Raw genomic sequence first — 27,289 nt, forward strand, 5'->3', positions numbered from 1 at the left:
AAACATCAAAAGCTACCATCACTTAATGGTGAGAAAATAGCTTTCCCCCTGAGATCAGGAACAAGACAATCGCCCTCTCTCACCACTCCTTTCAAATATTTTACTGGAAGTCCTACTTAATACATTGAAAAAAGAAAAAAATAAAAGGAATACAGATTGGAAAGGAAGAAATAAAAGTGCCTTTGTATGCAGATAACATGATTGCCTATGTACGAAATCCTAAGAATCAAGGAGAAAAATACTTCTGGGTCAGCTAATAAACCAGTACAGTCATAACTCTGAGATATTGCAGGTTCAGTTCCAGACCGCTGCAATAAAGCATATATAATAGAGTCCCATGAGTTTTTGGGTTTCTCAGTGCACATGGCAGTTATGTTTACATTACACTGTGTGGTCCATTGAGTGTGCAATAGTCTTATGTTTTTTAAAAATCAATGTAAATACCTTGATTTAAAAATACTTTATTGCTGACAAATGCTAATCATCATCTGAGCCTTTAGCAAGTCGTGATCTTTTTGCTGATGGAGGATCTTGCCTTGATTTTGGTGGCTTTTGACTGACTTATCAGGGTGGTGGTTGCTGAAGGTTGGTATGGCTGTGGCAATTTCTTAAAATAACAATGAAGTTTACCACATTTATCACAAGTGATCCTTTTTTTCCCTTTTTATTGAATTTATTGGCACTGGTTAACAAAATTAAACAGATTTCAGGTGCACAATTCTACAACACATCATCTGTACACTGTATTCTGTGTTCACCACCCCAGACTCTTCCTTTCACAAACCATTTCTCTGTCTGTTGGATGTGATGCTGTTTGATAGAATATTACCGGCAGTAGAACTTCTTTCAAAATTGGAGTCAGTCCTGTCAAACTCTGCCACTGCTTTGTCAGCTAAGCATGTGTGATATCCTTTGTTGTCATTTTAACAATCTTCATTGCATCTTTGCCAGGAGTAGCTTCCATCTCAAAAAAACCACTTTCCTTGCTCATTCATAAGAAGCAACCTTTCATCCATTAAAGTTTTAACATGAGATTGTAGCAATTCAGTCACATTTTTAGGTTCACGTCTACTAATTCTAATTCTCTTGCTATTTCTACCACATCTGCTGCTACTTCCTTCACTGAAGTCTTTAACCTATTGAAGTCATCCATGAGGATTGGAATTAACTTCTTCCAAACTCCTATTCATATGGATAATTTGACCTTTTCTCATGAATCACAAATATGCTTAATAACATCTAGAAGAGTGAATCCTTTCCAGGTTTTCAATTTACTTTGCCCAGATCCATTAAAGGAATTAATATCTGTGGAAACTATATAGCATTATGAAATGTATTTCTTGATAATAAGACTTGAAAGTAGAAATTACTTCGTGATCAATTGGCCACAGAATGGGTTGTTCTGTTAGCAGGCATTAAAACAACATTAATCTTATTGTATATCTCCAGCATGCTCTTGGGTAGTAACCAGGTGCATTGTCAATGAGCAGTAATATTTTTAAAGGAAGCTCGTTTCTCAGCAGTAGGTCTCAATGGTGGGATTAAATATTCAATAAAGTATGTTGTAAAGATATATGCTATCATTCTGCCTTTGTTTCATTTATAGAGCACAGGCAGAAGTAGATTTAGCATAATTCCTGAAGGGCATAAGTTTTTTGGAATGAAAAGTGAGCATTGGCTTCAACTTAAAGTCATCAGCTGTGTTAGCCCTGAACAAGACAGTCAGCCTACCCTTGAAGCTTTGGAGCCAGGCATTCTCTTCCCTATCTATGGAAGTCTTAGAGGGAATCTTCTTTGATTATAAGGCTATTTCATCTACATTGAAAATCTGTCGTTTAGTGTGGCCACCTTCATTATCTTAGCCAGATCTTCAGGATAACTTGCTGCAGCTTCTACATTAGTACTTACTGCCTCATCTTGTACTTTTATGTTATGAAGATGAATTCTTCCCTTAGACCACATGAATGGACAGTAGTTAGCTTCAAACTTTTCTTCTGCAGCATGTTCACCTCTCTTGGCTTTTATAGAACTGAAGAGAATTAGAAGCTTGCTCTGCATTAGACTTTGGCTTAAGGGAATGCTGTGGCTGGTTTGATCTTTTATCCCGAGCACTAAAACTTTCTCCATCTCAGCAGTAAGGCTGTTTTACTTTCTTACCGTTTGTGTGTTCACTGCAGTAGCTCTTTCTAACTTCCATCAAAACTTTTTCTTTGCATTCACAACTTGGTTAATTGTTTGGTGCAAGAGGCCTAGCTTCAGCCTCTCTCAGCTTCCTACATGCCTTACTCACTAAGCTTAATCATTTCTAGTTTTTTATTTAAAATGAGTGATGTGTGACTGACTCTTTCTTCACTTGAGCACTTAAAGGACAGGGTTATTAACCTTGCAGGATTATTAACTGGCCTAATTTCAATACTGATGTGTCTCAAGGCATAGGGAGGCCTGAGGAGCAGTAGAAAGATGGGAGGAATGGCTTGTCAGGGGAGCAGTCAGAACACACACAATATTTATCAATTAAGTTTGCTGACTTACATGAGCGCAGTTCATGGTGTCCCAAAATAATTACAATGGTAACATTATTGATCACAGATCACCATAACATATATAAAAATAATAGAAAAGTTTGAAATATTTTGAGAATTATAAAAATGTGACAGAAATATGAAGAAAACTGTTGGGAGAAAGGCACTAATAGATTTGCTCCACACAGGGTTGCCACAAACATTCCATTTGTAAAAAATGCAATACCTACAAAGTGTAATAGAGCAAAGCACAATAAAATGAGGCATGCCTGTATAACAAGGTTGTAGGATACACAGTTAATGTGTACATGTCAATTGTTTTTTTCTTGTACCAACTATGAACAAATAGAGCTTGAAATTAAAAAATATAGTTTACTTTGGTACCCCATAAAATAAAATGTCTAGTTATGTATGTAATGTATGTATGCATGTATGTATAGTTGGAACTTAATCAACAAAACTAACAAGTGAGCAAAATAGAACCAGGAACATGGAAATAAAGAACAAACTGACAGTGACCATGGGGAAGGGGAGAGGAAGATAATGAGGGAAAAAAGGGGAAGGGTCCAGTCAAGGAACATGTATATAAATGTTCCCTTCGACCCATGGACGAAGGCAATGTCGGGGGAGGACTGAATGTTGGAGGGGGATGGGCAGGGCAGGGGAGAGCTATGGGAGGGAAATGGGGACAACTGTAATTGAACAACAATAAAAGTCTTTTTTTTTTTTTAATAAGAAGTCGAAATTCGTAGGTAGAGAATACCAATGGGGATATAAAATACAGCATAGGGAATAGAATAGCCAAAGACTGCTCTCTATGCATGACTCATGGACATGGAAAATGGTGTGGCAATTGCCTGAGGTATTCAGGGAGCTGGGGAGAGTGAGGCAAAGGGGGAAAAACTGGGACAACTATAATAGCATAAACAAAATATAATTTTAAAAAGCTATTACAGCAGAGCCTTGCAACAATATGACTTTATCCCTCATCTTCGCATTGTGCTAGATCATATATTTTACTTCTATATTCTTATTTTTTTTGCTTTTAAAAGCTAAGAACTTTTTTAGTTACTAAAAAGTTTCTTATAATTCTCTAAATTTTTACATTCTTGGATTCTCTCCATTGCTTTCTGGTTATGAGGCTTCCATGTGGAATTCTTTCCCTTTTAGCCTACAAACTCCTTTTAGTGTTTTTTGTAGAATAGGTCTTTTAACAATTAATTCTCTCAATTTGTCTTTGTGTGAAAATATCTTAATTTGGCTTTTACTTTTAAAAACTTTATATTGAGGTATAATTGACATAATACATTAGTTTCATGGGCATAACATAATGATTAGATCATTGTATGTACAAGTGGAGCAAAAGTAGGTTTACAGTTGTTTGTAACGTGAACTGTAAACCTACTTTAGTTCCACCCCATATGGCAAAATGGTCACCACAGTAAGTGTAATTAACATATGTCACCATACATAGTTACAAACCTTTTGGTAATGAGAACTTTTAAGATCTACTTGGCAATTTTCAAATATGCTATAGAGTATTGTTAACTATAGTCACTATGCTGTACATTAATCCCCATGACTTATTTACTTTTTATAACTGGAAGTATGTACCTTTTGACTCCCTTCACCCACCACACATCTCATGCCTCTGGCAACCAGCAATTTGTTCTCTGTACTATGGGCTCAGTTTTGTTCTTTATATGTCACATATGAGGACATACGGTATTTGTCTTTCTCTGACTTTCACTTAGCATAATGCCTCAAAGTCCATCCATCTTGTCACAAATGGCAAACTTTTCTTCTTTTTTATGACTGAATAATATTCCATTTTACATATACACATATTTTCTGTATTCTTTTATTCATTGATAGGTACTTAGGTCATTTCCATATCTTGGCTATTGCAAGTAATGCTGCAATGAAGATGGAGGTGCATGTATCTTTTTGAGTTAGTGTTTTCTTTCTTTTTTTATATAAATTGCTGGATCAAAAAGGAGTCACAGATAAAGAATGCACTTAAGCTGTTTTAAGAACCTGAAAAAGCATTCAAAATTATTATTTATAATAAATGAATGTAGCCATTTAATTTACAGATGGCAATTTACAGTGTAACCATCCATCCTTTATAAATATCTGTCACTAATCATCAAAGAAATGCAAAGTAAAACCACAATGAGATATCACCTCACACTTGTCAGAATGGCTAGCATCAATAAATTGACAAACAGCAAGTGTTGGCGAGGATGTGAAGAAAAGGGAGCCCTTATGCACTGTTGGTGGGAATACAAATTGGTGCAACCACTGTGGAAAACAGTATGGAGGTACTTCAAAAAATTACAAATGGAAATGCCTTATCACCCAGTGATTCTACTTCTGGGAATATATATGAAGAAACCAGAAACACTAATACAAATGAATATACATATATGTAGCCCTATGTTCACTGCAGCATTATTACAATAGCCAAGATTTGGAAGCAGCCCAAGTGCCCATCAGTAGATGAGCGGATCAAAGAGCTGTGATACATGTACACAATTGAATACTATTCAGCTGTTTAGAAAGAAGGAAATCTTACCTTTTGTGACAGCATGGATGGACCTGGTTAGTACTATACTAAGTAAAATAAGCCAGTCATATAAAGATAAATACCATATAATTTCACTTATATGTGGAATCTAATCAACAAAAACTAACAAACAAAACAAACAGACTCATAGATACAGATAACAGACTCTGACAGCTGTCAGAGGGGGGAGCGGTTTGGGGACTGGGTGAAAAAGGTGAAAAGATTAAGCAAAAAAATTAAAAAACCCCGAACTCATAGACACAGACAACAGTATGATTATTACTAGAAGGAAAGGCAGGAGGGGGAGGTAAAACAAAGGAGGGGGAGTAATGAGAAGATGGATGGTGATGAAAGGAGACTTGACTTGGGGCAGTGAACACACAATATACTATACAAATGATGTATTATAGAAGTGTACACCTGAAACCTATATAATTTTATTAAGTAATGCCACCCCTATAGATTCAATAAAAAATAAAGTACTTATGTTAGATTTTAAAAAAAAAACCTATGGATTCCTCTGTTAGTAGGGCCTTTCCTTAGTACCTAGTTGCCAGAAATAAGATGTCTCCTACCTTATCTTTACCTGTCCACCTGTGCTTCCTACACATAACTGAGACACTTTATGTTCTCCCCGAAGTTGGGTTTCACTTTTTCCAGCCCTTTCCTCCTTTAATAATTTATGCCAAATATCAGCTGAGTTATTATTTCAATACAAAGGCTTATTCTGCCCCTGTTAAGAAATCTGACACCCTGACACTGTGATATTCGATAAATTTGAGAACTTATCACAACCAATCATCACCTTATTCCTGATGGAAAAACTACTTTAAAATAGAGAATGAAGTAAATCTCATATTGCCATAACATTTTTAAAATGTCATATATTATGAAAAATATTTAGAACTTTAAAGGATTCACATATAGTTTTAAAATACTTTTAAATGAAAAATTCTGTTTGAACTTGTTTCGTAAATTGAAAGAGATTTTTGGAATATATGTTAAACAGATATTTCTTCAACCAAACTAGCAAGCAGCATTAGTCTATGCCAGTGATTTTTAACCTTTTTCATCTCATGGCACACATTAAACAATACTAAAATCCTCTGGCACACCAAAAAAATTTTTTTTGGCCAGTCTGACAAAAAAATAGGTATAATTTTATTTGATTTACAAAAAATAAATATAATAGTTATTACCTACCCTTTTCACTTCAAAGTAACTTTTTTAAAAAAAAATAGGGTGCCTATACTTGTATGTAAGAATGTCTGTTACCAAGAATTAACCAATATTATGCAACATTATTATGTGACGTGACCAATAAGATGCAAATCTTTTACGTGACCTATATATTTATGGTTCAAGGCAAGGCATTCACACTGAATGGCTATTGTTGGCTTGGCTGTTGACTTTTTTTTACTTTGACAGTCTAAGGGTAAAGAGGTCAGTGCCCCTGACTCAGTAGTCCAATATTGCAGGTTTTAAAAATTCTTGTGGCACACTAGTTGAAAATCAGCAGTCCACACGATGTATCATTAGATAAGACTGGCTATTTATATGATATTTGATAGACTAGAATTCATTATTTAAATGTGTATATCTATGTCTGTGTATATATATATATATAGATTTATTTTATATTTCAGGAGCTTTACATGTTATGATATGGTGTGCAATCTGGTCCATCTCAGGTCCTCGGATTTTCTTTGACGGAAAGTTATTTGGACTATTAATTGTCCTTTATAGTTCCATAATGGGGGGCAAACTTTTGGAACTCATTAGAATACCATCAGTGCCTCAACTTCCACCTCTTCTTGGTAAGGATATAATTAGTTCTCATTTCTTTCTTATTGACTTATATGTAAATTATGAATGTATTCTAGTCAGAGTAAATACAATTTAGAAATGTTTTAATGTAATATCATTTATATAGATTCTTTATGTGTGTATGTACTATATATGTACATATATAGCTCATTTATAGAAGTATTTGTTCTCTCTACATATATATCCAGAGAGAGATATATACTCAGTATATGATTTAAATATACTCAGTGTATGATTCTTGTTTCTTTATCATTTAAAAGGAGTTTTTAATTAATTTTAAATGTATTATACAAAAAGAAAATTTTGGAAAAGACTGAATTTTTCTGTAGATAACTTAACTCAAATACAATTACAAGATTCAAATATTATACTACCTGAGGCACCAAAAAGTCTCATGGTTCTTGAGCAAGCTGTTTGGGCATCTTCACTGTATGCATTCATTGCACATACATTGCAGATACATTGTTTGCCTCACCAGTGTTATGCCCTATTTCTTCATCACTTTATTACATAACTCTCCAGGTGGACAGAGGAAAGTAAATGGAAGAAGTTCTGTCAGAGGTGTCTCATATCTTCTACATATTCAATATATACAAATATTCTGTAGAATGTCAATAAAAATAACCTCTCCATTTTACCTCTAACACCCTTTCTATGTCCATAACACTCTTTCAGCACCTTTTAAGTAGTCATTGAATCTCTTTCCCTCCTCTTCTAAACTTTTACTCTTGCCCTAGCTTAAGTTATTTGTTTCTAGCTATACCATGGACTATGGCAGAGGCTTTTAATTGGCCTCTCCTCCAATTTTATATCTATCTAATTCACCAAAGTCATAACATAAAAAATGCGAGATTCATTATCTGACTTCCTGCTTAAAATTTTCCCATCATGCCTTATTCTGCTAAAGCAGGTGACAGTGTGGACTGGGTTTGGCTATTCACAATCTGATGCCTCCTGCCCATTTTCCTACTCCCATCCTTGCCCTTTATGTTTCAGCAATACTGGATTGCTAGTTGTACCCCATTGAGATATATCATTTTTTACCTCCATTTCTTTATGTTCTCTCCTCTGCTTATGTGTGTAACTTGCTCTTCACGAAAGTAATGAAAGATATAGTGTGTTTGAAGAGAGGAAATTAAATATTTCTGTTTTCTCTCTTGGAATAAAAGGAACGAAATCAGACCTTCTTCCTTCCTTCTTTCCTTCCTTCCTCCCTCCCTCCCTCTCTCCCTTCCTTCCTTCCTTTCTTTTTTTCTTTCTTTTATTTTTGAAGGGATGTTACTGGCTGGTTTTACCATCAGAAATGTTCCATTACTCAGTGAGTTTGTCCATATTAGTAACGAGTGGTCTTCAACTTTAAGAAACACTGCCCTTACTCTTATCCTAATGAAAGCTGGACTTGGACTCGATCCACAGGTAGATTTCTAATTATACAATGAGTAAAGTTACTTTAAATGTTAGAAGCTGGTAAAATGAAAAAGAGGAAGAATTTTTGTTGTAGCTGTTTCAAGTGCAGTCTGTAAACAAAACTAAAATAAAGAACAAAAATTTGCAGAAGTATTGATACCTTAATTTCTACTTCTTGTCTTCATTATTACTGACATGACGAGAAATCACTAGGATAGAAGATCTCCATTAAAATGACCTTTAATTGTTTGCATAGAGATCGATGTCCCTTATGCAGCATTTGTACATGTTATTTGGGAGCTGTGGCTCTTCTATGGAGAACTATTTGCTTTTCAGATAACAAAAGATAAGGTCACCTCATAAAAGGATTTTGCTTTTGTTTTGTTTTGTTTATTTTGTTTTGTTTTATTTTGTATTGTTTTCAGAGAAATTGAGAATTTCAATAATTTTTTTGTTTTACAATTTTTTTTCCTGCAAAAGTATGTTTCTGATTATCTTTGCATTAGCATAAAAGCTAATATTTAATATTTCCTAAAGTATTACTATCTAGGGCTCATAAATCTATTTGGATTTTTAAAAGAGTCACATAACAGCTTCTCAAATAGATGTGGCAAATGATGGTATAATATCTCAGTAGCATGAATAATTTTAGACAGTGATAATTTATTATATTCTCAAGTAGAAAATTTGAACCAATGAGAAAATTTTAAAGTTCTCCCTTTTAGTTAATTACATAATTTTTAAGTGACTTTCTCTTTTCTCATGTTGATATTTTCTATTTATGATTAAGTTAATCAAACAGTACATCTCTAAAAGTTAACTGATGGATATAGACCTATACTTCCATTATGCTATTTACTAGGAAGATCAAAGAAGGCAGAAGTAGCTATTTAAAATCACAAAGAAATGAATTTTTTAACAATTAAAATACAATAATGTTTTCTAAAATATGCAACAGTTTATAATCCAATCTATGATGACATCTAAATGATCTGTATTAGCATTTCAATCCAAGTGAAATAATAAGTAAGCTTTAGTTTAGTAAACTGTATATTTTAATATTTGCTTAATTTTCTTGCTGGCCATTATAATTTTGTTATGACTATGTTTGTATTTCAGGTTTTGAATCGTTTGAAGAAAGTTTGTTTAAGATTGTCTGTGGGTCCATGCCTCATGGAAGCATGCTCAGCTGCTGTTATTTCCCACTTCCTTATGAATTTTCCCTGGCAATGGGGATTTCTGTTAGGGTAACTTTTCCTCATTTTCCCTGTGAAAATATTAAGTCAAGGGTGCTTGGCTTAAAATCACTGATAGATTCAGAATACTGAATAGACAAACTTTTCATTAAAATTATTTTCACAGTGGTAGAAACCTTGGAAATCAGTTGGTCAAAAACGGAGTTATATTCTAAATCTACTATATCTTTGACAAACATGCATAGTCCCTAAATGTTTAATGCCAAGATAATTCACTTCTTCATCTTATTCACTCTCTCCTATATTGTAATCTGTCTATATTTTTAATCTATCTAATGGTTTCTCCCTTAAACAATACATTTATGTACTATGTATACATATACGTGAGATTTTGAATAGATGTAGATCTTATCACCAAAAAATAAGCAAATGAATACCTTTCTCTACATCCAATGTCCCATCTATCACTTTCCACCGTCCATTTCCCTTCATATCCAAGTCCTTCCGATTGGTATACAATCCCTATCTTGGTAACCGAAGCGCCTCTACATTTTCCCATCCATTTAACTTTTGCTTCTACATACTCATTTCAATGAAATTTGTAGCAAAGTTCATCTATTATATTATACTTACTGCCAAATTTAATGAATTTTTTAAATTAAATTTTATTATAAAATACCCAAATGTATGTGCCTTTTGAAAAATTAGAACTTTACAAATAAATGTAAAAAGACTTTTGGCCATGCCTCTAAATCCTATTGCCCATATCCTTACCCAAAATGACAACTCTTGTGAGTTTTATATCATTCTAGACCTTTAGAAATAACATTCCAGGCTTCTAAATCTCCATAGGGAAAGGAGTATGATTTTGTATATTTTTATGTAAATCATATCTCCTATCTGTGACTAACCTTTCATATCCTTTATCCATTTTTCTGTTGTTATTTTTCTTTCTTATTCATTATATTGAATCTTTGTCTGTTATAGGTATTGCAAATATCTTGTCCCAGTGCACCACTAGGTATTTAACTTTGCTTATGGTGACTTTTTTAATCTAAAAAAATATTATTTCTAACACATAAAATGTTTGATACATAATGTCATTCACTTGACCTTGAAAATCAAAAAAAAGTGGGCAGGGGAGTCAGAATATTATTGCTTTTGATATATAAAAAGTTTTTAATGTAATCAAATTTAACAATATTTCTCTTTATGTTAAATACTTTACATGAGTCATTCAAAAGGTCCTTTTTACCCCATAGTCATGAATATATTTGTCTGTATTTTATTCTTATTAAGTTCAATTTTTAAATTCTTTAAAACAGCTAGACTTTAGTATGTATGGTTATCCAGCTACATCCTTTTCCACATGAATAGGTAATAGTCTCAGCACTGTTTATAGAAAAGTTCTTCCTTCCCAAACTGATTTCAAATGTCAATTTTATCATGTAATAAATCCACAAATTTGTTTCTACACTTTGTATTCTCTTTTCTTCCAATTTATTTTGTCTATTTTCGTGTCACTATTATGCAGTTTTAATCATTTTATCTTCACAAAAACAATGGATTTTTTACATTGACTTGGTTTTTCATCCTAAACTCTCCCAAATGAAAAATCCTGAGAGGACTTTAATTGGCATAGAACTGAATTAGTAAGTTAATTGGAGGGATAAATGACATATTTATAATGTTAAAGGTTTTATACACAAATGTGAAACATTTTTCTAATTATTCATGTGTTATCTTAACTACTATTGTGTTTTAATTTTTATAAAAGACTAGACTATTTCATAGTTTTGTTGGTTGATATTTTGTGTTTTTTATTGTTTAGATGGAATTTTTCATAACATTTTATTTTTTTCTGCTATGAAATCTTTATTTTTTAATATATATTTTATTGATTATGCTATTACACTTGTCTCACTTTTCTTCTCCCCTTTATTCCCCTCTGGACCCTGCACCCGCACCCCATCCCACCAGCATTTCCTGCCCCCTAGTTCATGTCCATGGGTCATACACATAAGTTCTTTGGCTTCTCCATTTCCTATACTATTCTTAGCCAGCCCCCCCTCATCTATTTTGTACCTACTATTATTACTTCTTATTCCCCGTACCTTATTCCCTGTACCATACTCCCCTTACCCCCTCCTTTCTGATCTCCATTTCTGTGATTCTGTTCCTGTTCTAGTTGTTTGCTCAGTTTGGTTTTCTGTTTGTTTGTTTGTTTTTAGGTTCAGCTGTTGATAGTTGTGTTTGTTATCATTTTACTATTCTGTAGTTTTTGATCCTCTTCTTTTTCCTAGATAAGTCCCTTTAACATTTCATATAATAAGGGCTTGGTGATGATGAATAACCTCACCTTATCTGGGAAGCACTTTATCTGCCCTTCCATTTTAAATGATAGCTTTGCTGGATAGAGTAATCTAGGTTGTAAGTCTTCACTTTTAATCACTCTGAATACTCCTTGCCAGCCCCTTCTTGCCTCCAAGGTTTCTTTTGAGAAATCAACTGATAGTCTTATGGGAAGTCCTCTGTAGATAACCATCTCCTTTTCTCTTGCTGCTTTTAAGATTCTCTCCTTATCTTTGATCTTGGGGAATGTAATTATGATATGCTTTGGTGCGTGCTTCCTTTGGCCCAACTTCTTTGAGTAGACTCTCTGAGCTTCCTGGGTCTCCTGGAAGTCTATTTCCTTGGACAGATTGGGGAAGTTCTCTTTCATTATTTGTTGAAATAAATTTTCAATCTCTTGTTCTTCCTCTTCTCCTTCTGGTACCACTATGATTCAGATGTTGGAACATTTAAAGTTGCCCCAGAGATTCCTAAGGCTCTCCTTACTTTTTTGAGTTCTTGTTTCTTCATTCTGTTCTGGTTGAATGTTTATCTTTTTCTTCTGTTCCAAATCATTGATTTGAATCCCAGTTTTCTTCCCTTTATCGTTGGTTCCCTGTATATTTTTCTTTACTTCACTTTGCATAGCCTTCATTTTTTCCTCCATTTTGTGACCATACTCAACCATTTTTGTGAACATCCTGATTACCAGTGTTTTTGAACTGTGCATCTGATAGGTTGGCTATCTGTTCATTGCTTAGTTCTATTTTTGGAGCTTTGATCTGTTCTTTCATTTGGGCCACATTTCTTTGTCTCAGCACACCTGTTATGTTGGAAGGGGTGGAGCCTTAGGTATTCACCAGGGAAGGGCAACCCAGGTTGCTGGGTTGTGACACTCTATGTGGAGGAGGGGTCTGAGAGGGAACAATGCGGCTTACTTGGCTCTTGCCGGCTTTCAATCACTTCCCCTGCTACCCACAAGCAAATTGGGCCTTTCTGTGCTTATTCCCAGGTGGGTTTGTGTACATTCTAGGATCCTCTGGGTCTGACCAATGAACACTCCTGTGAGGCTGGGAGTTTCTCCTGCTACCACACCCCCCACAGGTTTATACAGCCAAAGGTTTTGAGGCTTCCTTTTCCTGCACTGGAACCCTGGATTGCATGGTCTGTCTCGCTTTCCAGCTGTTCCTCCTGGTTTATCCACACGCCAACGTGGGGCCACCTGGTCTGCCAGATGCTGCCTTGCTGCACGTCCTCTCCACCCCAGCAGCCTGTCTCCATCCCTCCCACCAGTCTGGATGAATGTTTCTTCTTTAATACTTTGGTTGTCAGGCTTCCATACAGTTTGATTTTCTGGCAGTCTGCTTGTTTTTTGTTTTTAAATTTGTTGTTGTCCTTCTTTTGGTTGTGCAAAGAGGCAGAGCATATCTACCTCTGACTCCATCTTGGCCCAAAGTCATAACGTTTTCTAATTAGTCTTTTCAGATGTATATGAAAGCTACTAATTTTTAAAAATTACTTTCATTAAGTTATAGTTCACATAAAATTAAATGAACAACCATTTTTAGTGAACATTTCAGTGAGTTTTGAAAAATTTATATGCCCATGTAACCACCAGCACAACTGAAGTGCAGCACATTTTCATTATTCCCCAAAATTCTCATGCCCCATTCCAGTCAATTACATCCTGATTCCAGGCAAACCATAATCTATTTCTGTCACAATAAATTATATTATTTTTTAGAATTTTAGGTTAATATAATTATATAATATTTACTTTTTGTTTCTGGCCCTTTTTGGGCAGCAAGTTGTATGAGATGCATCCATATTATGGCTAGTAGCTCATTCCATTGTATTGCAGAGTAGTATCATTATATGAATATACCACCAACTTTATTCATTCACTTGGTGGTGGATATTTGGATTTTTCCCAGTTTGGGACTATGAGAAATAAAGCTATGAACTTTTGCATTCAAGCCTTTGTGTGGACATTTGTTTTCATTTGTTAGGGAAATATTTAGGATTAGAGTTGCTAGGTCATATGGTAAGATGTTTCATTTTATTTAAAAAACTGCCAAGTAGTTTTCCAAACTATTGTTGTATTTTATATTTCCACCAACAATGTATGAAATTTCAGGCCATCCATATCTTCTCCAGTATTTGATAGTGTCTGCCTATTTAATTTTAGCATTTTTTTTACTGGGTATGTAATGGTATCATGTTGTGGTTTTATAGTTTTTCATCAAATTTGGACATTTTTCAGCCATTATTTCTTAAATATTCCCCCCTTTCTCCTAGAACTATAATTGCATATGTGTTAACTGATTAATATTATTCTGTATAGATTCCTGATATTCCTATTAATTTATTTTCTGTCATGTTACTCTCCATGCTTAATTTTGTATATAGTCTATTAATATGCCTCCAAATTCACTGACCTTTTCTTCTGTAGAGTTCAACCTTCTGTTAATCCATCCAGTGAATTTTTCAATTCAGATACTGTATTTTGTTAATTGTCATAAGCCATCACACATTTTTGCATTTATTTTTTCCAACTTTATTGATATGTAATTGGTATATAACATTATATAAGTTTAAGATGTGTATTGTGTTGATTTGGTACACATATATTGCAGAATGATTACCAATATAGCTTAGCTAATACCTCTATCTTGTCATATAATTGCCATTTCTTTTTTGTAATGAGAACTGTTAAAATCTACTCTCTTGGCAACTTTCATGTATATAATACATTAATATTAACTATAATTTCTATCTGTACCTTAGATTACCCAAACCTTAATAATATTATAAAGGGAAGTCTATATTCTTTTGACAAACATTCTCCCATATCCCCCACACTCAACCCCTAGTAACATCATTGTACTCTTTGTTTCTATGAGCTCAGCTTTTGTAGATACCATGTATAAGGGAGCTCTTATAATGTTTGTCTTTCTCTGTCTGAATTACTTCACTTAGCATAATGCTCTTAAGTTCCAGCCACATTGGGAAAATATTGATTTTCCTTTTTTCTCACTATCAAATAACATTCCATTGCATACATTTATACCACATCTTTTTTTATTCATTCATCTTTGATGGACACTTATGTTGTTTCCATCAGCTATTGCATCTTTTATTTCCAAAAGTTCCACTTGCTAACTTGTTTTATCTTACATTTTTTTCCTTTTATGTTCTCATTTTTTTAAAAGTCCTTAACTATAGGGAAGATATTTGTAACAACTGCATTAACATACTTATCTGGGTCACCAGATGGCAACAGAGTAGAAGGATATGTGGTGCATCTCCTCCCAGAACCAAACTGCAAGTACAACTAAAGAGGGGAACAGTCACCCAAAATAAACTGAAGACTACTTGAAAAAGAGACTTTTAACCAAGGACGGGAAGAAACCACCTCAAGGCTGGTAGGAAGGATGAGGCCAGCCCTGTTCACAAAGACGGCAGGCTGAGGTTGCAGCATGATTGTGGGAACTTCCCCTTGAGAAGAGAGAAGTGAGACCATACCTGGGCCCAAACACAGTACACCAGTGCCAGGATCAACCAGCCTTGTAGCATCCAGTGGTGAAAGACAGCAGGGTTTTTGTCTGTCAGGGAGAGACGAAGCCCACTGGAGACAGAGCCACAATTTTTTTTTTTCTTAAAGGGGCCAGAGTACAGGTATTGCGTTTGCAGCCATTCACCTTGAGCTCCAGCAAAGACGATGGTGCAGACTGGAGTCATATGAGGAGAGTCTGGAATGGGAGTCACTAGGGAGAGATTTGGAGGGGAACACAGCTGTGGGGATTCCTGAGGAGGGATATCTGGACACTGCAGCAGTCATCTATCTTGAAAAGAACAAGCCCCTCCCAGGGGAAAAGCAATTACCTTACCCTGTGAGATACTGCTCTTGAAACCTGCATCTTGAATCCCATCCTCTTGAGTCCTGCTTGCCCCACCCCTTGGAATCCTGCTCACCCTTCCCTGCATCTTTTTTCGTTTTTCTTTTGTTTTCTGCTTTGTTTTGTTTGGGGGTTTTTTCTCTTCTTATTTTCCTTCATCCTGCATCTTAACCACTACTGAGGAGGTACCAACATATACAGACTCAGGAAGTGTCAGAGACTGACTTTAGGACACAGCCATTGCATACACTTTCTGGGGAACCAGACTGATGTTTTCCCCCCACGGGTGAGTCATAGAAACACGCTTGTGGTCTCTGATAGACCCAAAATCTGGGCTCTGGAGGCCGAGCCCACTAACCCACTAGGGGCTCAGCCCTGCCAAGTTCAGGGAAATAATCCTGGACAGACTCAGCCTTGTAGCTCAGGTGTAGAGAAGCATACCCACCATCTTCCCTGAAGTCCGAAAGACACCTTCCATGGGAGATTCAGGAGTCCTGTGCCCCTGATTTTGCCAGAAGCCTACTCAGAAATAGTTGGGTCTGTGACTAGTCTAAGACTGACAGCAGGCCAGCAGGCAGATCTTGCAGTGCCTTGGGATGTTTGCTGACCCTCCCTTGGACCCAGTCCTGATAAAAGCCAGCTTTGCAGAGCAGCTTGGCCCATGCTCTCCACAGCCAAGCCCGGAGGAAACAGCTGCCAACTGTGGGCCGCTTGTAGTTTCAAACAGGCTGCCAAAGGATAGATGTGGACAGCACTTGACGTTGGCTTACATTAGCCTTAGACAATGTCAGAGCCATATCCAAAGGGAGAACCCAGCAGGGAAGCACTAAATTCTCTGAGCCAAATTCCATGCTGTTGTTTTTTCATTATTATCATTGTTTTTTCTTTTTCATAGCCTTTTTATTTTTCTTCTATTCTTGTTGCCCTATTTTTCTTTTATATCTCTTATTTTATTCTTATTTTTGTTTACTCCATTGTTCCCTTCTTCTTTCCTTTTCTTATTTTTGTTATTCTTCTTCTTTGTCCCTGTTTTCTTTTTTCTACTTCCTATTCATTACTCACCTTTAGTTCTCTTTCTTTTCTCCTCTCATAACCACTTTGATTTCCCTTGGTCTTCTCTTATTATTATTCTTTTTCCTTTTTTCTCCTTTCTCTACTATTCCATTTCTCTTTCCACTTTTATTATTTTTTCCTCTTTTGTTGTGGATTTTGCTGTTGTTGTTGGGGGGTAGTTTTTTGCTTGTTATGTTTTGGTTTTTTGTGTTGTTTTGCTTTGCTATCTCACCACCTGTACAACAGTGTACAAGACATAGTGGGGATTGAGCCACTCAATCAACAGGCTGGAGGAGAGTTCCCACCAATGAATGGGCCAACAACAATCGGGACCCAAACACAACAGGAGAGTCCACATAACCCACACAAAGACATTCTTAGAGCATCCAGCTCTGGCAATCATAGAGACTACACCACTGGGTCCTAGAGGACACCAACCATATAAGGTCACCCACAGAGACAGCAGTCAATACAGATCTATTTAATGCATATAAACAAACAAAAAGAGACAGCTGAAATGGGGAAACAAAGAACCTCCAAATGAAAGAAAAGGAGGAATCTCCAGAAAAAGAGCTGAATGAAACTGAGGTAAGCAAATTATCAGACATAGAGTTCAAAGTAATGCTTATAAGGATGTTCAAGGAACTAAATGAGAACTACATAATCATGAAATAGGATATAGAAACTATGAATAAGAACCTGCTAGAAATGAAGAATTCAATATCTGAGATGAAGAATATACTAGGAAGAATTAAAAGCAGTCTAGGTGAAGCAGAGGATCTAATCAGTGATTTGGAAGGGCAGGAAAAAATTAGCCAGTAAGGAGAACAAAAAGGAAAGACTTCAAAAGAACAAGGATAGTTTAAGGGAGCTTTGGGACAACATGAAACATAACAATATTTGCATCATAGGGATTCCAGATGGAGAAGAAAGGGAGCAACGTATAGAAAACATGTTTGAAGAAACATGGCAGAAAACTTCCCTAACCTGGTGCAGATAAAAATCATACAAGTTCAGGAAGCATGGAGAGTCCTAATCAAGATGAACCAAAAGAGGTCCACTGCCTCTTCACAATTAAAGTGGCTACCTCTGAAGACAAAGAAAGACTATTAAAGTCAGCAAAGGAGAAACAATTAGTTACCCAAAAGGGAGTTGCCATAAAGTTGTCAGTTGATTTTTTTTTTTTGAGAGAGAGGGGAAAAAAGGACATTTATTGAATTCATACACAGGATAAACAATATTACATTTGAGCCATGCTCTTTTTAAAATAATTTTTGTTGTATTTATTACTGTTTGGTCCCCTTACATCCCCTTCCCCTTGCAATCACCACACTGTTGTCCATGTCCATGAGTCCTTTTCCCTTTTTGCTCAACCCCTCCCCCATACCCTCCCCTCTTAGCAGTCATCCTGCTCTCTATCTATGACTCTGTCTCTATCTTGCTTGTTAGTTCAGTTTGTTCATTAGATTCTACATATGGGTGAAATCATGTGATATTTGTCTTTTTCTGTCTGGCTTATTTCACTTAACATAATGTTCTCCAGGTCCATCCATACTGTCGCAAAGGGTAAAACTTTCTTCTTTTTTACAGCCAGGTAGTATTCCATTCTGTAAATGTTCCATAGTTGTTTTATCCACTCATCTACTGATGGACACTTGGGCTGCTTCCATATCTTGACTATTGTAAATAATGCTGCAATGAACATAACGGTGCTTATGTTCTTTCTGCTTAGTGTTTTGGGTTCCTTAGGATATATTCCAAGAAGTGGAATCACTGGGTTAGAAGCCAGATGTATTTTGAATTTTTTGAGGTATCTCCATACTGCTTTCCTCAGTGGCTACACCAACCTGCATTCCCACCAACAGTGCAAAAGTGTCGCCCCCTCTCCACATCCTTACCAGCACTTGTTTGTTGATTTATTGATGACAGCCATTCTGACAGGTGTGAGATGGTATCTCATTGTGGTTTTTATTGGCATTTCTCTGATGCTTAGTGATGTTAGGCATCTTTTCATATGTCTATTGTCCATTTTTACATCCTATTTGGAGAAGTGTCTGTTCAGGTCTTTTGCTCATTTTTAAATTGGGTTGTTTGGTGTTGAGTTTTGTAAGTTCTTTATAAATTTTGGATATTAACCCCTTATCAGGTTTATCAGCAAATACATTCTCCCATTCTGTGTGTTGTATTTTTATTTTGTTGATGTTTCCTTTGCTGTGCAAAAACTTTTTAGTTTGATATAGTGCTAATTTGTTTATTTTTTCTTTAGTTTTCCTTGCCTGGAGAGATATATCTGATAAAATATTGCTATGAGCAATGTCTAATATTTTGCTGCCTATGTTTTCTTCTATGATTTTTATAGTTTCAAGTCTAACATTTAAGTCTTTGATAATTTAGTTTTGTATGTGGTATAAGAAGGTGTTCTAGCTTCATTTTTCTGCACATATCTGACCAATTTTCCCAACACCATTTATTGAATAAACTATCTTTAGCTTATTGTATGTGCTTGCTTCCTCTGTAAAATATTAATTGACTATAAAGGTATGGATTTATCTCTGTTCTCTTCCATTTATCTATGTGTCTGTTTTTATGCCAGTACCATGCTGTTTTGGTCACTATGCCCTTATAGTATAGTTTGATATTAGGTAGCATGAATCCTCCAACTTTGTTCTTCTTTTGCAGGATCACTGTTGCTATGTGGGGCCCTTTGTGGTTTCATATAACTTTTGAAATATTTGTTCTAGTTCTGTGAAATACATCATTGGAATCTTGATAGGAATTGCATTGAATCTATAGATTGCTTTGGCTAGTATGGACATTTTAATAATTTTAATTGTTTCTATCAGTGAACTTCCACTTATTTGTATCTTTTTCTATTTCTTTCTTCAGTGCCTTATAATTTTCCAGGTACAGTTTTTTACATCCTTGGTTAGGTTTATTCCTAAGTATTTTATTCTTTTTAACCAATTGTAAGTGGGATTTTTTTTAAATTTTCCTTTCTGTTAGTTTATAATTGGCATATAAAAATGCAACTGATTTCTGGATATTGAGGGGCTGCCCCAGGCACTGGTTTCTGTCTCCCCTTACACAGATCACTGACAGGAAAAGACTAGCAAACTTTAGATGCCTGAAGTCCACTGAAAACATAAGTGAGGCCTGTCAGTTATCACACCTCTAGAGATATTGCAGTACTACAGATAGGCCCCTGGAAATGCTCCAGAGTAGAAAAAGGCAAAATTCTTCAGCTGGAGAAACCATACCCAAGCCCAGAGAATACATGTCCTAGATACGTTTGGAGTTCCCCAGAATCTCTAGCTGAGCTGATAGATGGAGGCTTCTCCCTAGTGAATACAGACCATAAAGACAGGGAGAGGTAGCTATTTTTTAAACATACACAAATTTGAACAAAAAGTAACAAAGCATATGAAGAAGCAGGGAATTACAGCTCAATCAAAGGAACAACAAAAACTCCAGCAACCAAATCTTAAACAAAAGAAATCTGTGAATTACCCAACAAATAATTCAAAGTAACATCATTAAAATGCTCAATGAACTAAAAGAAAACACAGACATCTAAAAGAAATAATGAAAACCATGCATAAACAAAATGAGATTACCAAAAAAATAGAAACTATAAAAAAATTAAATTCTGAACTGTAGTATACAATAACAAAATTGGGGAAAAAAATGACTACAGAGGATTAGTAACAGATTGGATTAATCAGAACCAAATTTAGAAATGAAATGGACTTTTGAGTTTAAGAAGTTCTAAGAACTACCACCTGAGTAAAACCAAAGAAACATACACTGAGACACACTATACTCAAATTGTCAAAAGTCACAGAAATAATCTTGAAAGCAACAGGAAAAAGCCAAGAGTCCCAACGAGGTAATGATTGGATTTCTTAGCAAAAATTTCGTAGGCCAGAATGGACTGGAATGATTCAAAATGCTGGGGGAAAACACTGCCAATCAAGAATACTGTATCCAACAAACCACATGCAAAAGCGTCATGACATTGAATTTGGCAGTGATTTCTTGTCTATGACACCAAAAGCAGAGGCAACCAAAGCAAAAATACGAGGGAGGAGCCCCCCTAAAAAGGAATTGATTTATAAAAAAATTGTGTATTTATTCTTACATGTTCAAACTTCAGTCACCTTCAAAGTACTCTTCGTTTGATGAGATATACCTATGGAGACTTTTTTTCCACTGCTCAAAACACTTTTTGAACTCATCAATTTTGCCATGTAGAGCTTCTGCCATTTTTTTGTTTCATCTCTTCCACAGGGAGGATGAGGTATGAGGGTCACGCCATTTTTGGTCAAAACAACTGAACATTCATTGCAGTGTGGGCAGGTGTGCTCATAAATCACCCATCATGAAATGAGCAAATGCATTAAAAGAGTCTTTTTAAAAAAAACTGAAGTCGAGCACAGCCTATCACAATACCACCAGCTGGTACACTAATACAAATGGGCTCCTATAATACTCACTTAGTGCGGGAAGCCTGTACTACAAGGGGCCTGCCCTCCAGAAGATAATTAAAGTTTTGGGGGTCCCCCTTGTAGATATATTGGGCTTCATAAAACTTAAAAACTCCATAGCAAGTGAAACACACAGACAAAAAGCAAAACACAAAATGAGAGAAAATACTTACAAAAGATATATCTGAAAAGGAATCGATATTCAAAACATATGAAGAATTCCTACAACTCAACAACAAAAAAATACCTGACTAAATAATGGCAAATAACTTGAATAGACATTTTTCCAAAGAAGATATACAAATGGACAAGTGTATGAAAGTGCTCAATATTTGTAATCATTAGAGAACTGCAAATCAAAACCATAATAAGATATAACTATGTTGGTCACTATTAAAAAAAAACAGAAAATAATTGTTGACACAGATGTGGAGAAATTGGAACCCTTGCACATTGCTGTAAAGAATAAAATTTGGAAAACAGTTTAGAAGTTCCTCAAAAAAACAAAAGTACAATAAAATCAGTAATCTTACTACTGGGTATATATCCAAAAGAATTGAAAGCAGAATCTCAAAGAGATATTGCAACATTATTCAGGATGGCCAAAAGGTGAAAACAGGCCAAATATCCATTGGCAGATGAATGAAGAATGTGTGGTACATACATACAATGGGATATTATTCAGTTGTAATAAAAGAAATCTTTTCACATTCTGCAACATGGATGAACCCTGATGACATTATGCTGAGTGAAATAAGCCAAGACAAATACTATATTATTTTAGTGGTATATTTGGAGTAATTAAAATCATGGTAACAGAAAATAGCATAATAGTTGCTCGGGGCCAGGCGAGAAGGCAATTTTACCACCATTAAATAACATTCACTCAAAAACAGAATTTTCACACTTGAAGTTGTTGTAAAGATTAATATATTTGCTGTAAGTTTTAATTTAAAAAATTTAGTTATTTGGTTACATGGATGTTGTAAAATTGATTTTCAAAGTCTTTCTCTCAGTTTTGTACTAGGTGCTGTCTCTCCTGCTATAGTCGTCCCTTCCATGCTACTCTTGCAAGAAAATGGGTATGGTATTGAGAAAGGCATTCCAACCTTACTAACAGCTGCTAGCAGTTTGGATGATATTCTGGCTATCACTGGATTCAGTACATGTATGAGCATAGTCTTTGCCACAGGTAAAGAAGAAAATATAGCCCCTGCCACATAATTTATAGCTTTTTTTGTTGCTATTGTTCTTAGTTCTTTAAGTAAGGTTTTTAACTTTCCTTCATTTATTAACCAAGACTTTTTTACATTTAACGTCTTTTTATTCTTCATAAAAAGCTCATTATAGACCAGGAGGGAAAGGTCAATGGGTTAAGAAACCACTACTTAACACAAGTGAATTCATTTTAATAACCAAGTATTTCAATTAATTTTAGAGCCAATTTATTACCATTTATCTGCTCATGTTGCTTTGGAATTTTATCACAGTTTTCAAGAGAAAATTTTAAGCAGCAATATTAGTACTACTAATACATTCAATAGATATTTTTGAAATGTACCTTTTTGTCATCATTGTAAATAAGTGGTTGCTTTATTATTAAGACAACTTAAACATATAGAGTGGGGACAGCTGTGTGCCTTTTGGTAGTGATGCTGAAACAGGACCCTACACCAATTCTGAATCCCAAGGTAATATTTCTTTTGAAAATTTTTATGAGTTTATTTGAGCCAAACTGATGACAATTTTGCAGAGAAGCAAAATCTCAATGGATTGAGAAAATGTGCTCAAAAATGACAGTTTCGCAGTTTATTTTACACATTTTAATCCAAAGAGGAGACCTAAAATGATTACATGAAATCTACCGGTGGTAGATTAGAGAGGCAGGAGAAAGCAAAGTATGTATAATAAGATTGGATAAAAAGTAAAATGGAGAGATACATACTTCTTTTACATTGATAGGTATAGGACAGTTAACAATTAACATTTACAAACACAGAGATGATATTTGGGCAACTAGATAACAATGAGGGAGCCTGGGGTCTCGTGCTCTAGTGAAAGGCTGTGCCTCGATTGGTCTGGAAAAACGGAGATTACTTTGCCATTTTACAGTTATGTTATCTTAGATGCAAAAAGAGAATAGACAGGTTCACTAAGATTGACCTTTGTCGAGGAAGATACTGACCTGGGGTATGACTACCTGCTAAGACTTGCTTTTAGTTAGAAAGTTTTAACCATCCTATGTGGTTGCTTTAGGTCTCTGAGCTTGTGAGGCCACCACGCAGGACTCCCCTGAGCTTGTCTCATTTAGTATGTGGCCCTTTTTTTGTCCTCAGATGTCATGTTGGTATCTTAAAGTCTGCCGTGGTAGGAGTATTTATATCTAGAAAACTGGCAAAATCTACAAATGAGAGCACTCTGGCCTAACCCCAGAAAGGCAGTTGTTAAACTTTTACCACACACCTTTGCTTCCAGGCCCATGCACATGTGATCTCGTCTTCCCCTAAAGGTGATATTTGGTTTTGAACGTTACTCTACAGAGACTGAGAGTAAAAATTTCCACATTTAGTAATGCTTTAGTTATCTGCAATGTTTGAAATTCAGTTTTCTGTGTTACTGAAGCACCAAAATATTTCAAGTTAAAAATAATATATAAAGTTTCACTTGAAATCCTAACATACAAATGTTTAAAAAGGGAAAAAGGAAAAATAAAGTCTGCAATAATCATATCCCAGGAATAATATTTCTGAATCTTTTCATGTAAGTCCATCCAAACTCACTCTCTCTCTTTCTCTTCTTTCTGTTCCCAATAGTCTTATAAAATTATTGAACATTGACCACACTTGCTTATAACCTGAGTTATTTTGCATTTAACTATATATTGCAAACATATTCTGTTCAGTAAGTATATTTCTATGATATTTTAATGGTTGCATAGAATTAAACTGGCTGCATCATAATTACTTTTTGAAACTGAAGTTGACTCCAGTATTTTCATTACAAAAATACTTGATTGAACAGCTTATAGCAAAATAGTTGTACATAAATTTAATATTTTATTAATCTTAAAAGTATGATTGTTGAGCTAAAAAGTATATAAACTCATAAGCTTTTGAAATATATTGCCACAATAGTATGTCGTACTATGGTGCACAAGCTTGCCACTTTCTCTTCACCCTTTTCTAAATCAAGTATTGTCTTTTTTTACCTTTGCTAATTTGGTAGGTGAAAAATGAGGTCTCTTTACATGAAGTCCTTTCACTACTAATGATATTAAACAAATGTTTGTGTTTATTAGTCATTGACATTTTAGTACGTCTTATAAATTATTTTTCTTGAAATCGTTTGCCTTATATGTGTGTCCTTTTGTTCTCTTTGGTCAAGATTCTTCACAAAATTAAGAATGATAACCCTTTGTTTTATATTTTTTAGTTTTCCCCATTTTTTAATCCTCACCTGAGAACATGGTTATTGATTTTAGAGAGAGAGGAATGGAGAGAGAAAGAGAGAAACACTGATGTGAGAGAGAAATATTGATCAGTTGTCTCCCGTACACGCTCCAACTGGAGACTGAACCTGCAACCCTTCAGTGTACAGGACAATGCTCTAACCAACTAAGCCTCCCAACCAGGGCAGTTTTTCCCACTTTTAATCTGACTTTTAACTTTATAAGAATTCTTTTTTGTTATTCAGAAGCTCTAAATTTTTTAAAGGTTTTATTTATTTTAGAGAGAGGAGAAGAGAGGGAGAAAGAAAGGGAGAAAGACAGGAAGAAAAACATCAATGTGTGAGAGACACATCCATCAGTTGCCTCTCGTACACATTTCAACAAGGGGCCGGACCCAGAAACCAAGTATGTGCCCTGACAGGTATCAAACCAGTGACCTTTAGGTTTGCATGACAATGCCCAACATATTGAGCCACACCAGTCAGAGCAAGTTCTAAATTTTTTATCAACAAATGTGGTAATATTTTCTTCATTTCTGGTATCTGTTATAATTTCAAAATTTGTGCTCCTCTTTCATTGTGCCAGCCACTGTGGCAAACACTGAGGATAAACAGTGAGCAACAGTATTATTGAGCAATTGCTTGGTACTTGTTCTAAGTTTCATAAATGTTTCTACTAATTTAATGGTCACAGTACTGCTGTGTTCATTTTAAAGATAAGGAAACTGAGGAACAGATGTTAAGTAACTTGATCCAAAGTCACAAATCCAATAAGTAGGGGAGCCAAGATACAAATCTGGCCCAGACACACACTTTTAAATACTATTCTATACTTCCTTTCAACACAGCAGACAGAAAACACCATGTGGCTCATGTTTTCAAGAAGTTTATACTAAACAAATGTGATGAGTATTAGGTGCTATAGGAAGATGCTACAAGAAACCAAACCTAATTTGAGGAGGACATAAAAAGTGAAAAACCAAGAATTTATATGCTTTAAAAATCCTCTTTATCACATGACTATGTACACTGTCACTTAAAATATTAAGAACTCTAAAGGTTTTACTGGGTTGGCCAAAAAGTTCGTTTGGTTTTTTCTGTAAGATGGCTGTAGTACGACTTAGTTGACTTTAACATCATTCAAACAATTTTGTTAGATTGTATTTTGACAGCTGTCATGTCAGTGTGCAATTTTTTTTAAAGCACCAAAATTGGTGAATTTTTGCGTAGCCATTTTAATATTGAAGATGGAAGAAAATATGCAACATTTTGGCATATTATGCTTTATTATTTCAAGAATAGTAAAAACGCAACTGAAACACACACAGAAAAAGATTTGTGCAGTATATGGAGAAAGTGCTGTGACTGAATGTGTCGAAAGTGGTTTGCAAACTTTCATGCTGGAGATTTCTCATTGGATGATGCTTCATGGTCAGGTAGACCAGTTGAAGTTGATAGCAACCAAATTGAGACATTAATTGAGAACAATCAAGTTATACAGGAGATAGCCGATATAGTCAAAATACCCAAATCAATAAAGTTACTGGTGAAAATGAAAAATGAGTCTTTTATTTTATGATAGACATACTATACATAGTTTTTGGCTAACCCAGTATTTTATACATTAGATTTTCAATGCCCAAATATTTTGGAATATAGTAGATATCTAGATCTAACCTTATCTTCTTGGTCAATTGGTCCTTTTAACATTATAAAAGGTCCCTCTGTATCTTTTTTTAAAGTATATTTTATTGATTATGCTATTACAATTGTCTCATTTTTTTCTTCCCTTTTTCCCCCTCTGACTTGTATGCCCCTTCCTTCCATCATTCCTCACCTCCCTTAGTTCACGTCTATGGGTCATACATATAAGTTCTTTGGCTTCTCCACTTCCTACACTATTCTTAACCTCCTCCTGTCTATTTTGTGACTACCAATTATGATTCTTAGTCCCTGTACCTTTTTCCTCTATTCTTCCCTTCCCACTCCCCACTGATAGCCCTCCAAGTGATCTCCATTTCTGTGATTCTGTTTCTGTTCTAGTTGTTTACTTAGTTTGTTTTTGTTTTTGTTTTGTTTTTAGGTTCAGTTGTTGATAGTTCTTTGTTGTCATTTTACTGTTCATAGTTTTGATCTTTTTCTGTCTCTTAGATAAGTCCCTTTAACATTTCATATAATAAGGGCTTGGTGATGATGAATTCCTTTCACTTTACCTTATCTGGAAAGCACTTTATCTGCCCTTCCATTCTAAATGATAGCTTTGCTGGATAGAGTAATCTTTCATGGAGATCCTTGTCTTTCATGACTGTGAATACTTCTTTCCAGCCCCTTCTTGCCTGCAAGGTTTCCTTTGAGAAATCAGCTGATAGTCTTATGGGAACTCCTCTGTAGGTAACCGTCTCCTTTTCTCTTGCTGCTTTTAAGATTCTCTCCTTATCTTTAATCTTGCATTACATTCCCCAAGATTAAAGATAAGGAGAGAATCTTAAAAGCAGCAAGATACATGTGCCTTGGTGTGTGCTTCCTTGGGTCCAACTTCTTTGGGGTTCTCTGA

At 35.2% G+C, this 27,289-nt stretch overlaps 1 protein-coding gene across 1 annotated transcript in view; it reads left to right on the plus strand.

The window, feature by feature from the left end:
- Positions 1-5,113: 5,113 nt before the first annotated feature.
- LOC129085242 (sodium/hydrogen exchanger 9B1-like) overlaps positions 5,114-27,289 on the plus strand; it is a 38,965-nt gene continuing 16,789 nt past the window's right edge. The window contains 5 exon segments of the mRNA XM_054591570.1: positions 5,114-5,126; positions 6,738-6,908; positions 8,192-8,334; positions 9,445-9,572; positions 22,305-22,480. Coding sequence (XP_054447545.1) covers positions 5,114-5,126; positions 6,738-6,908; positions 8,192-8,334; positions 9,445-9,572; positions 22,305-22,480 — 631 coding nt within the window.

Source organism: Pteronotus mesoamericanus, unplaced genomic scaffold, assembly GCF_021234165.1.
Source record: "Pteronotus mesoamericanus isolate MK-2021 breed Mesoamerican mustached bat unplaced genomic scaffold, CSHL_Meso_final scaffold_232, whole genome shotgun sequence".
NCBI lineage: Eukaryota > Metazoa > Chordata > Mammalia > Chiroptera > Mormoopidae > Pteronotus > Pteronotus mesoamericanus.